Source organism: Octopus bimaculoides, chromosome 22, assembly GCF_046866305.1.
Source record: "Octopus bimaculoides isolate indiv1 chromosome 22, ASM4686630v1, whole genome shotgun sequence".
In the NCBI taxonomy this organism is placed as follows: Eukaryota; Metazoa; Mollusca; class Cephalopoda; order Octopoda; family Octopodidae; genus Octopus; species Octopus bimaculoides.
The window spans coordinates 6,193,736-6,206,235 of NC_142949.1; the positions used below are offsets into that span (position 1 = coordinate 6,193,736).

At 39.6% G+C, this 12,500-nt stretch overlaps 1 protein-coding gene across 4 annotated transcripts in view; it reads left to right on the top strand.

Moving 5' to 3' along the window:
• LOC106869635 (uncharacterized) overlaps window positions 1-12,500 on the top strand; it is a 272,331-nt gene that overhangs the window by 235,670 nt on the left and 24,161 nt on the right. For all 4 annotated transcript variants that reach the window (XM_089339757.1, XM_089339756.1, XM_089339755.1 and 1 more), the window contains exon 3: window positions 9,207-9,892. In XM_089339757.1, coding sequence (XP_089195883.1) covers window positions 9,207-9,892 — 686 coding nt within the window. The remainder of the gene's footprint in view (window positions 1-9,206; window positions 9,893-12,500) is intronic.

A 12,500-nucleotide genomic window follows, 5' to 3' on the forward strand; every position in this document is an offset into this window, starting at 1 on the left:
ATTTGCCTCAACAAATTCTGTCTGACTCATGCAAGCATGAAAAGTGGATGTTAAATGATGATGATATGTTGGCATTTGAAGCATGAAAAAAAAAGTCTTATGTAAATTTATGACATAAGGTTATTATATGTCTTAAGAATGACGAAAGGCCTGGGGTGGGCCAGCTGTTCATGAAAAGAAGAGGCTGGGGTGGGATGGGGTGGTTGACCCTTGAATGTCTCTGATATTGATCAATTGGATCAGGGCTGACCTAGCGCTAAATAATAATTTACCATTTAGAATATCCCTAGAAAGAGTATATTGCAGCAAACGTTCCGAAATATTGTTTAAGCTGCCTCTCTCAACAGCAAACTACGAATATCTTCAAAGTTAATTGTTTGGCTGGAGGCCATGATTGAATTTGGTTCACAATTATAACTGCTGTTGCTGTTGTTGTTGTTGTTGTTGCTACTGCTGTTGTTGCTGCTGCTGTTGTTGCTGCTACTGTTGTTGGCTTTAGTTCTCAGTTGAAGACAATTCATTTATAATTGATAATACGTTTAGTTCTGATTTACATATCTTTACTGCTTTTAGTATGTTGTTTAACCCAAGGAGAGCTCAGAACAAGCAAACCTGCAATCAAAGCAATCCAGCCATGACCATCCTGGCCTCTTATTCATTCCATCCATAATCAATATTACTCTCTAGGTTCCAACCATGACCTTCTCAGTGCCTGTGTTTCATCAATAACCATCCTGGTCTCAAATCATGCCTTCCAATAGTATGGTGTGATTTGAAGGATATTTAGCTGCTATTTCCAACAAGTTCTGTCTTCCTTTATTTGGCTTGCTCTGTATTTAGTCATCTCTCTCAGTTCTGATTTCAAACCTCATTGAAATTAACTTTGCCTGTCATTTTTTGGGGGCTTCGAAAGAATAAGTTCCAGCCATTCATTGGAGAAGGAGTCAGTTTGATTAACCAATCTGGACCTGTGACAACATCTGTCTTAAGAAACCCTTATTTAACCCTTTAGCATTCAGATTACCCTGTTCAATATAATACTTATACTGTTTTGAATTGATCATTCATTATCTTGTAGCTTCAAGGTTTTCATTGTGTTTATTTTTAAAATGACATTGTAGGGTATGTGTAAGAGGTAGAATCTGGCTGGTATGAAAATAAAACAGGTGGAATATCTTGGCCGGATATGGATGATTTAAATGCTAAAGAGTTAAAAAGAAATGATTATAGTTGATGTAATTAACAAATTTTCTCCCCTCCGAAATTACTGGTCTTTTACCTAAATTAGAAACTGTTCTTTCAAGGTGGTGAGCTGGCAGAAATGTTAGCATGTGGGGCGAAATGCTTAGCGGTATTTCGTCTGTTGCTACGTTCTGAGTTCAAATTCTGCCGAGGTCGACTTTGCCTTTCATCCTTTCGGGGTCGATTAAATAAGTACCAGTTACGCACTGGGGTCGATATAACTGACTTAATCTGCTTGTCTGTCCTTCTTTGTCCCCTCTGTGTGTAGCCCCTTGTGGCCAATAAAGAAATAAGAAACTGTTTCTAGTTTTTAATTTAAGAGCAACTCCAAAGGTGGCCTCTAGCATCTGTTTCCACAGTAAATAGTATGTTTATTATTGGGTGAGTTACTTAACTGAATGGTGTTTTGTTTGAGCAACTTATTCACATTTAATTAAACTTTGTATCAAATGATTTTAAACACTTAAGGAATTCTGTAAGTGTAGGTTAGATATCTAGAGAAAACTCTGAATGGATCTATTTTTAAGAAGACCACAGAACATACCTGCACCTCCAGGTGTAGTTGGGGGCCACTGAATTCAACATTAACAGAGGAATGTTCAGCTAGAAAGGGAACACTAAAAATAACATTTGAGCTGCAGTTATTTTTATGACAGGCTCCCATTCACTTCTACTGAAAGATCTACCGGAGATAGCAGTTTACAAAGAATTTATAGCAATAACAGTAGCAGGAGGTTCGACCGTTTCCATTGTTATGCACTCTCGTTGTTATAAATTTTTTTGACTATAAACCTGCTGCGTGACAACCAGTTGACATGCAAATTTTTCAAAGGTATGTCTATGGGTTGGTGATCTCACCTTCAGTGAAACAAGTCTCACTGTCCTGTTAAGTATAGGGATATTTGTTAGAAATTAGCTGCTAAATCCCTTTCTAATCATTCCCTGTTGTGTTAAATCAGGTGAGAACATATTAGATGAAGACAGGATAGTCATTGCGGGAAGCACCAGATCAGGGCTTACCTGGGGGGGGGGGGGTAAACAACAACAACAACAAAGACCACTACTTTTTGAATAAATGGTGTAGTCTCTCTTTTACCTACTCTTTTAATCGTTTCAGTCATTTGACTGTGGGCAAGTGTCTTCTACTGTAATCCCAGGATGGCTAAAGCCTTGTGAGGATCTTGTGAGAGATCTTGTGAGAGATCTTGTGAGAGATCTTGTATTTCCTTGTCTTGAAGTCACACACTTATTGTAAACAAATGTCACCGTCGTATAAGTGGTGTTTTTTGTCTGCAATCTCTCATGATGACATGTCCAGCCATTGTGCTGGTCATGTTCAAAAGACCATGGGAAATATTCCTTGTTTGGAAATAATTGAAGGTTGGTGACTTGAAGAGCCTCCGGCTGCTCTTGTGCCTCAATGAATTTTATCTGACCCATGCAAGCATGGGAAAGTGGATGTTAAAATGATGAGATTTTATATATATATATATATATATATATATATATATACACACACACACACACACGTTTTTCTTTCTACATCATTTTCTTTCTTCTACATTTACATCCATCCATCTTTCTGTTTCTCTCTTTCTCCCTGCTCTTCCACCTTCCCCTAACACACACACACACACACACACACACATTCAAACAAGGATTTTTTTCTTCCCCAGGAACATCTGAATTTTTTAATTATTTTTTTTTATCTATTTTACATTAAAAAAAAAAAAACGATTCTAACATAAAAACATGGGTGGGATGTTATTTTTCTGTACGTGTTTTGTGTATGAACTGATGTTGGTGTTGTTGGAAGTATTTTTACAGCTGGATGATGATGGTGGTGGTGGTGGTGGTGGTGGTGGTAGTGGCGATGGTAGCAGTAGTTGAGCCTCCTACCACCACCACCACTCTGTACACGGAGGGCTGGGGTAGTGGGAATGTTATCTATTTTTAGCCAGACAGACTGGGGCACAAACACAAGAATGTATCTTGTTCTCTCACACGCATACACTCGGCAAACACAGTCGCTGTGGTGAGGTTTGAACTGTTGACTTTATAAAACCAGCGTTCCACTAATTCAACGTTCACTATCGGGGTCTTCAATCCAATGATGGTCAACATCTCTCATTGTCATTGTTAACAACACTTTCATCAGTTTTGATTGAGGTCGTCCTAACTTAGACCTGTTTACTCAAGTCACATATTGTTATTAACGAAGTTGTTGCTATTGTCACATATGTATGTTGTTGTTGTTTGTTCTGTCCCAGCTTTTGTTTATCTAAGTATATTGTAGATTTACCATACTGTAAATAAATCTAGTTGGTGTTTAGCCAAGGTCAACTTCAATCCAACATACTTTCAAAGGTATTCCACCCATCACACTCTCACTTTTTATTCTAGATCTTATATTTAGGGCTACATTATCTAGTGCCCTTCTGTTTTTCTTTTTGTTTTTAAACAGTAGTGTATAAGTTGAGATCCAACTGCTTTTTCTAGCAGGTTAACCAGCTGTATAGAAGCTCTTTTTCATTAGCTTGAATATTTATACCTGCCTATAACACCTACCTAGGTGGTCCTGTGGGAGACATCCAACCAAAATACCAAAATTGATACATTTCCTACATATCTTTCCTACCGGCTTGTCTCTGTTCATGGCGGTCTCTTACAGAGTTTCTTTTGATTTTAAATATTTCTGTCTGTTAATAGCGATATTGATGTCACTGTTACTGGCTGATGTCGTTGCATCACTGGGCACAGATCTGCTGTGCTGCATGTGTGTATACTACAGAGTTGTTTATCTTGTGTGTATGAGAGAGAGAAAGAGTATGTTGTAATGTTTGTTATCATCATCATCATCTATTGATTATAATTTACACTTGCCTCAAACATATTGACAGGTGATTCAGATACCCTATTCCATCCTCATTGTCCCAAGTTCATCAGCAGTCATGGTACAACTGTCCTCCTCCAGAGTCTTGGCCATTGTTTTGGTAGGACACTTCTAGAGGTCACCTGTCCTACAGGTCAGTACCCAAATGATAATTTGGCTGGCAGGCAACTCTTGTCGTCTCAGACAGTACATAACATACTACAGCCATATTCCTGCTAGCTTGTCGGTCTCCTTGGGAATGGGTAGGAATCAATCTTAGGATTGTTCCATGGGCACTTTCTGCAGCCACTGAAGGACTTGGCCAAAGGTTCATGGCCATAAAGGAGATCTGTATTGTTGATGCTTATTAAATGCTATATAAAGTTGACTTTAGTGGAGGCGCAATGGCCCAGTGGCTAGAGCAGTGGACTCGCAGTCATAGGATCGCGGTTTCAATTCCCAGACCGGGCGTTGTGAGTGTTTATTGAGCGAAAACACCTAAAGCTCCATGAGGCTCCGGCAGAGGATGGTGGCGAACCCTGCTGTACTCTTTCACCACAACTTTCTCTCACTCTTACTTCCTGTTTCTGTTGTGCCTGTAATTCAAAGGGTCAGCCTTGTCACACTGTGTCACGCTGAATATCCCCGAGAACTACATTAAGAGTACACATGTGTCTGTGGAGTGCTCAGCCACTTGCACGTTAATTTCACGAGCAGGCTGTTCCGTTGATCAGATGAACTGGAACCTTCGATGTCGTAAGCAATGGAGTGCCAACAACAACAACAAAGTTGACTTTGACAATATCAATGAAAACTACCTGCATCTCCTCAACATATCATCTCTAACATCAGGACATCATAGGTGCAATATATAAAATCCAACACTACTTACTATGTGTAAGTGTCTCGTATTTATGTGGTTTTTCTCTGTCCGTTTCCTCACATATTATATTGACGGCTTCTATCTTTTACTTGTTTCAGTCATTGTACTGCAGCAATGCCGGGGTACCAACTTGGAGGGTTTAGTCAAACAAATCAAATCCAGTTCTTTTATTTTTAAGTCTGGTACTTATTCTATCAGTTTCTTTTCACTGAACTGCTAAGTTATTGGGGACACAGACCAGCCAACACCATTTGTCCAACAGCAGTGGGGGACAAACACAAGGTCACTCACATACAATGGACTTCTTTCAGTTTCTTATTTCTTTACTGCCCACTAGGGGCTACACACAGAGGGGACAAACAAGGACAGACAAACAGATTAAGTCGATTGTATTGACCTCAGTGCGTAACTGGTACTTAATTTATTAACCCCGAAAGGATGAAAGGCAAAGTCGACCTCGGTGGAATTTGAACTCAGAACGTAGTGGCGGACGAAATACCGCTAAGCATTTCGCCCGGCATGCTAATGTTTCTGCCAGCTCGTCACCTTATTTCAGTTTCTGTCTACCAAGTCCATTGACAAAGCTTTGGTTGGTCGAGGGCTAAATGGAAGACACTTGCCCAAGGTTCCACACAGTGGGACTGAACCCAGAGCCATATGACTGGAAAGCAAACTTCTTACCACACAGCCATGTCTATGTCTGACGTTATTCTCACTTTGACTGTCTCTCATATTGCTATAGCTTTGTCTATGTATTTTTCACATATTGCATGTTCCGTGTTTGATAGCATAAAAGATGCACAGGCATATTAGGCACACTCCAATTCCAGTAGCACATATTCAAGAAAAAAAAAAAACACTTTCAATACATTAAGAGGACCAACTTCACATACAGGACCCTGGGATAATTTTTTGAGGAGTGTTTTATTTTTGTTTTGGCAGCAGGGCAGTGAATCTTATATGTGATAACCCATATCACTGAGCCTTTTGTCTATCCAGTTTCTTCGCATTACTTTGTGTACCTCATGTTACTGTGAGTTTTGTCCTGTCATTTCCTCACTATGTTTTTTTAATGTGTACCATCTGTTTTCTATGTCAATATAGTAATATGGTTAGTTTCCCAGTGTACATAGCCACCAGGCTGTTGTCCTTGTTCACAGACACTTAGATTTTTGTCAAGACTGGACAACCAGAGACGACGACGATGATGATGTTATTGTGTTCTATGTTTTTGTCTCCATATAATCTGCAGACATATCCTGTGGATGTAATTCTCAGGTGTAATAAGTGATATAAATGACAATTAAATGGTTATAACTGAAATTAAAACCAGTGCGTAGACATGGTTACATAAATAAATAAATGTAATTGATTTCTATTGACAACTTACAAGACAGAATTTTTAGAGCATTGGACAGAATGCTTTGCAGTGTTTAGGCACATTCTGAGTTCAAATTTCACCAAGGTCAATTTAGTCTGTCTGTCATCCTTCCTGGAAATCAATAAGTTCCAGTTTAGTTTCAGGAGTCAATATAATCAATTCTTTTTGCTTCAAAACTTGTGGCCCTCTCTCTCTCTCTCTCTCTCTCTCTCTCTCTCTGTATATTAGAAATCATGTTTTTATTAAGCAGACAATAGTATTGGTTGCCATTGACAGTCATAGATATTCTTACTGCTCTCCACTTAGTTTTTGAACTCTCTTACAATAAAGAGTAAAAAATATCTATTCCCCCCCCCCCCCCCATCTATTTAGCGTATTTCAGCCATTGTCTTCGTTTCTGTTTGAATTTGCCCTCCTCTCCTGCAAAGTATTTTTATTGAATTTGCCAATTTTCTTCAAAAATGGAAAGCATAAACAAACATTTTGTGTTCTCATACATTCCTAAACCATGAGGGTCAACTGAAAAGTTCATAGGCTGACCAATATACTCTCTTGAAATGTGATAAAATGAGGCTTATTCTCAACACAGTCCCCTTTACAATCTACCCACCGCTTCCATCAGTGTTGCAGCGCTTGGATACCATTGGTGAAGAAGCTTTCGTCATCACTGCAATACTGGTTCGCATCCAAGTGTTCTTTCGTGTTTTGGGCCAAATCAGGAGAACAGGGAGGGGGATCAGCCAGTTCAAAACCACATTCACACACAGCAGCAGCCATTGAAAGCAAGGGCTTGTATGCTGGAACATTGTCCTGATGAAACCAGGGTCCCCTTTTGTCAGTTTTCCTGAGCATCTGGTCTTGATAGCCTTTTGTAGCTGCTTCAGCAAATTGGCATAGTACTCTCCATTGATGGTGTGACCGTTTCAAGGATAATCAATGAATACAGTGCCTTTTGCATCTGAAGAAATTGAAGCCATCACCTTCCTTGCAGATGAAACAACCTTGACCTTCTTTGGAGCAGGTGAGGAGGGGCGTTTCCACTGCATGGATTGTTTCTTTGTCTCTGGCTTGACTTGTTAGAAACAACAGCGAAATATCCCTCAAACCATATTCCTATGATTTAAAAAAAAAAAGACACATTCAATAATGTAGTCCAGGGAACTCTTCTTGAAATAAGAAGACTGGATGATCATAGATGGAACACATTTGATCAGAAATTTGCCGGGTCAAGAGTAACTTAGAGCTAAACAGCATCGGTAAATGGGATGGTCATATCTGAAATGCTTTTGATCATAGGATTGTTGGATCAAGTCTGAACTAGAGCTCAAAAATAATAGCAGATACTCTGGCTGTTGCTGAAATACCTTTGATAATTGAGTATGCTGGATAAAGACTAACCTAGGGTTAAACAGGAGCAACAACAGCTATTGTTGTTTGCTATGTATGTCTACATTGGTAACTTTATATTAGTTATCCAGTCACATTAGTCCTGTTCAATTGTCTGCCTATGATCTAGCTCTGTCTTCTTTTTTTATACACTCTATTATATATATGTATGTATGCATGTGTGTGTGTATATATTATATATTTATTGATATACACACACACACACACACACACACACACACACACACACACACACACACACACACACACACACACACACAAAGCAAAATTTTCACAGTTGTTTCAAAATTTGATTCTAAATTCTACAGCTGTTTCATCATTTTAAATACAAACATCAGCCATATAATTATGTAATTAATATTTAAAAATACATAATTAATTTAGTAATGGTACTTTGATATTCATGTTTCAGTTTTATTTCTTGATGAAACAGAGTTTATCTAGCATATCTAAATTAATTATATATCTTTGTATTTGTTAAATGAGTATATTGATGATGATGTCTGTGTGTTAATTGTTGAAACAGATGTAGAACTTAGAATTAAATTGCGAAACATCTGTGAAATCTTTGTTTTTTTTATTATTCTAAATATGTTACTTTCAACATTTAGCCAACATATATATATACAAATATGCAAATTCATTTCACTTATGATTATTGAATCATAATAATGTATTGGAGTCTAACGATATGTTACAAAGAAACGAGCTCTTAAATTTGGTGGATATATACTTTATTGTTTTTTAATACTAACTCATTATATGCATATATATTGCTGCAGTATTTTTATTCTGTAGATATGATATTTTTTTTCACTGGCTCTTACATATATATATATATATATATATATATATATATATATATATATATATATATTTGAAAAAAAATGAATAGGAATGGCTTTTCTGATAATTTTTCCACAAATATCTAATTATTAAAGTGGAAAAATTATCAGGAAAGCCGTTTCTATTCATTTTTTCAAATATATATAATAGTATTCCAAGGATTTTCTATTTTTTATTCTACTATATAAATAATAATAATAATATTAGGGATAAAAATCCAAATTTACAGGTAAAAACTCAATTAAATTCAATTTATCAAAAATTAAAATTAAATTAAGTTTCACAGTATAAAATATATATATATATAGTTTTAGGGAAAAGAACCAAGGTTCATGAACTCATTGATGAAAATCCACTGTCACATATAGAAAAATTAATAAGTAAAAGCACAGTAAATAAGTATAATATAATACAAAGTAAATATCTACTATATATATATATCTGCTCCTTTTGTATTTCTCCCTTCTTCCTGTGTGTTTCCTCCACCTCTCATTAAAATTTTAAAACTGCTGACATTTTAATTATCTTACTGCCTGATACTCATAGCTAATTCTTACCATTCTTGTCTCTTGCAGGAATCGATGATACCGTGTGCTGTTATATGTGTAATGGTCACCTGCGAGAGTGGGACGAATCAGACAATCCATGGATTGAACACGCCAAATTTTTTCCAAACTGTCTTTATTTAAGAAATATGAAAGGCGACGCATTTGTTGCAGAAATCTGTCGAAATCTCGAACATTTACCGAAAGATAATCGCAACAGGGTAATAACTCAACGTAGTTTCACGACCGCTGACCACATGTCATTTGCGGGACAGCCAGGTCAAGCTGGTTTCTCCAACTCCTTGCCGGAAGTGTTTTCATCCTCCGGTCAAAGTACTTTTTCTAGTTCTCACCATCCATCTGGATTCTCCAACCCCAACAACCTAACTGGGCTGACCAACTCGAGCCAAAGAGCATTCCTGAATACTGGCCAGGTTGAGTTTTCTAATAGTGGTGAACGGCCAATTTTTAGATTACCATACCACAGTAACATCACTTCCTGTATGGACCCTATTCTAGATGAGCTACGATTATTACCTGATGTGAAGGGCCCTGTTAACCGGACTGCAGCAGCATCGAGCCACCTAAGTACCACAGAACACCGGCAGTTACAGCAGCCTCAAGCCCAACATCACCAGGTTCCAGTGCCACCAGTCCAACCATCTTGGAGCAGTCAAGAAACTAATCCCAGACTGTTCGGTTCTATTCACACTTCAGTATGTCATTTCAAGTTTCTCTCTTTTTGTTTTTTTTTACTTCTTTTTAATATTTGTTTTTGCCTTTGTTTTTTTCCTTGTTGCATGAGTTGTTTCTTTCTTTTTTTACATCTAGTGACACGTAAAAAGCACCCACTACACTCTCGGAGTGGTTGGCGTTAGGAAGGGCATCCAGCTGTAGAAACTCTGCCAAATCAGATTGGAGTCTGGTGTAGCCATCTGGTTTCACCAGTCCTCAGTCAAATCGTCCAACCCATGCTAGCATGGAAAGCGGACGTTAAACGACGATGATGATGATGATGATCCCCGTTAGCTAGAAGTTCCTTTTCCTCACATCATTGTTAGCAGATTTCCCACCAGGCAGTGCGTTCCATTAAAACTGTTGCCCTCATAAGACTAGCATCGGAATAAGAACGGTACATATTTTACACACACTCATAATCACTCTCCCACAATCTTTAAAAAATTCTGCCAAGAGATTAACTAACCAATATTCAAGTTTTTGTATTTTGACTAACGAACAAATTGAAGACGATCCTTGTTTAATTTTCAAAGAGAATGAATGGGAGAAAGAGAGCCTGCCTTATGTCGACCCAATAGAGGGACCAGCTATCCGAGTTGATAGTACCAGGGTAGATAAAGCAATTAAGAGTATGAAGACCGGGAAAGCCCCCGGCCCATCAGGAATCACTGCAGAGATGCTCAAAATATCTGGCAGTGTTGGCTATAGCCTAGTCACCCGTATTACGAACCAGGTGATACACGAAGGAGTCATACCCTATGACTGGTGTAGCAGCATCATAGTCAACTGCTACAAAGGTAAAGGGGACGCTTTAGATACAAATAATTACAGAGGCATCAAGCTGTTAGATCAGGTTATGAAAGTTACAGAGAGGGTCATAGCCCAACTAATTAGGGAGCGAATCAATTTAGATGAGATGCAGTTTGGGTTCGTGCCAGGTAAAAGCACTACTGATGCCTTATTTCTAGTGAGACAGTTGCAAGAGAAATACCTAGCCAAGGATAAACCTCTGTACCTGGCTTTCGTTGACATGGAGAAAGCCTTTGACAGGGTCCCCCGATCCCTTATCTGGTGGTCAATGAGGAAACTTGGGATAGAAGAATGGCTAGTGAGAGCTGTGCGAGCCATGTACAGAGATGCGGCCAGTAAGGTGAGGGTTGGAAATGAGTACAGCAATGAATTCCGGGTAGAGGTAGGGGTCCACCAAGGTTCCGTCCTCAGCCCCCTATTATTTACCATAGTCCTCCAGGCAATCACAGAGGAGTTCAAGACAGGTTGCCCCTGGGAGCTCCTCTATGCTGATGACCTTGCCCTAATTGCGGAGTCACTATCAGAACTAGAGGAGAAGTTTCAGGTGTGGAAGCAAGGTCTAGAACTGAAGGGCCTTAGAGTCAACCTAGCTAAAACCAAAATCCTAATAAGTAGGAAGGTAGATAAAACACAAACCCCTTCAGGTAGATGGCCCTGCTCAGTATGTAGAAAAGGAGTAGGTAGTAACTCTATAAGATGTACCCGGTGCAAGCTATGGACACATAAGAGGTGCAGCAACATCAAAGGCAGGTTAACTAGCAAGTTAGTTTTTGTTTGTGGCAGATGTTCAGGTGCAATAAAGACTGCAAACAAACAGGAAACAACTTCTATCTCATTCCAGGGTGAAAAACTAGAGGTAGTCGATAGCTTCCGCTATCTGGGCGACCAAGTTAGTAGTGGGGGTGGGTGCGCTGAAAGTGTAGCTGCTAGAATAAGAATAGCCTGGGCAAAGTTTAGAGAGCTCTTACCCCTGCTGGCGACAAAGGGACTCTCACTCAGAGTAAAAGGCAGACTGTATGACGCATGCGTACGAACAACCATGCTACATGGCAGTGAAACATGGGCTGTAACTGCTGAGGACATACGTAAGCTCGCAAGGAATGAAGCCAGTATGCTCCGTTGGATGTGTAATGTCAATGTGAATACCCGTCAGAGTGTAAGTATCTTGAGAGAAAAGCTGAACATTAGAAGCATCAGTTGTGGCGTGCAAGAGAGACGATTGCGCTGGTATGGACATGTGGTGAGAATGGAGGAGGATAGCTGCGTGAAAAAGTGCCACACCCTAACAGTTGAGGGAACCCGTGGAAGAGGTAGGCCCAGGAAGACCTGGGCTGAGGTGGTGAGGCAAGACCTTCGTACATTGGGCCTCACCGAGGCGATGACTACGGACCGAGACCTTTGGAAATGGGCTGTGCGTGAGAAGACCCGGCAAGCCAAGTAAGATCGTTGCCAGTGCCCCTGGACTGGTTCTTGTGCGGGTGGCACATGAGATGCACCATTTTGAGCGTGGCCGTTGCCAGTACCGCCTGACTGCTCCTGTAGGATTTTCGAGCGAGATCGTTGCCAGTGCCCCTGGACTGGCTTGTGCGGGTGGCACATAAAAGACACCATTTCGAGCGTGGCCGTTTTCGTGCGGGTGACACGTAAAAGCACCCACTACACTCTCTGAGTGGTTGGCGTTAGGAAGGGCATCCAGCTGTAGAAACTCTGCCAAATCAGACTGGAGCCTGGTGTTGCCATCCGGTTTCACCAGTCCTCAGTCAAATCGTCCAACCC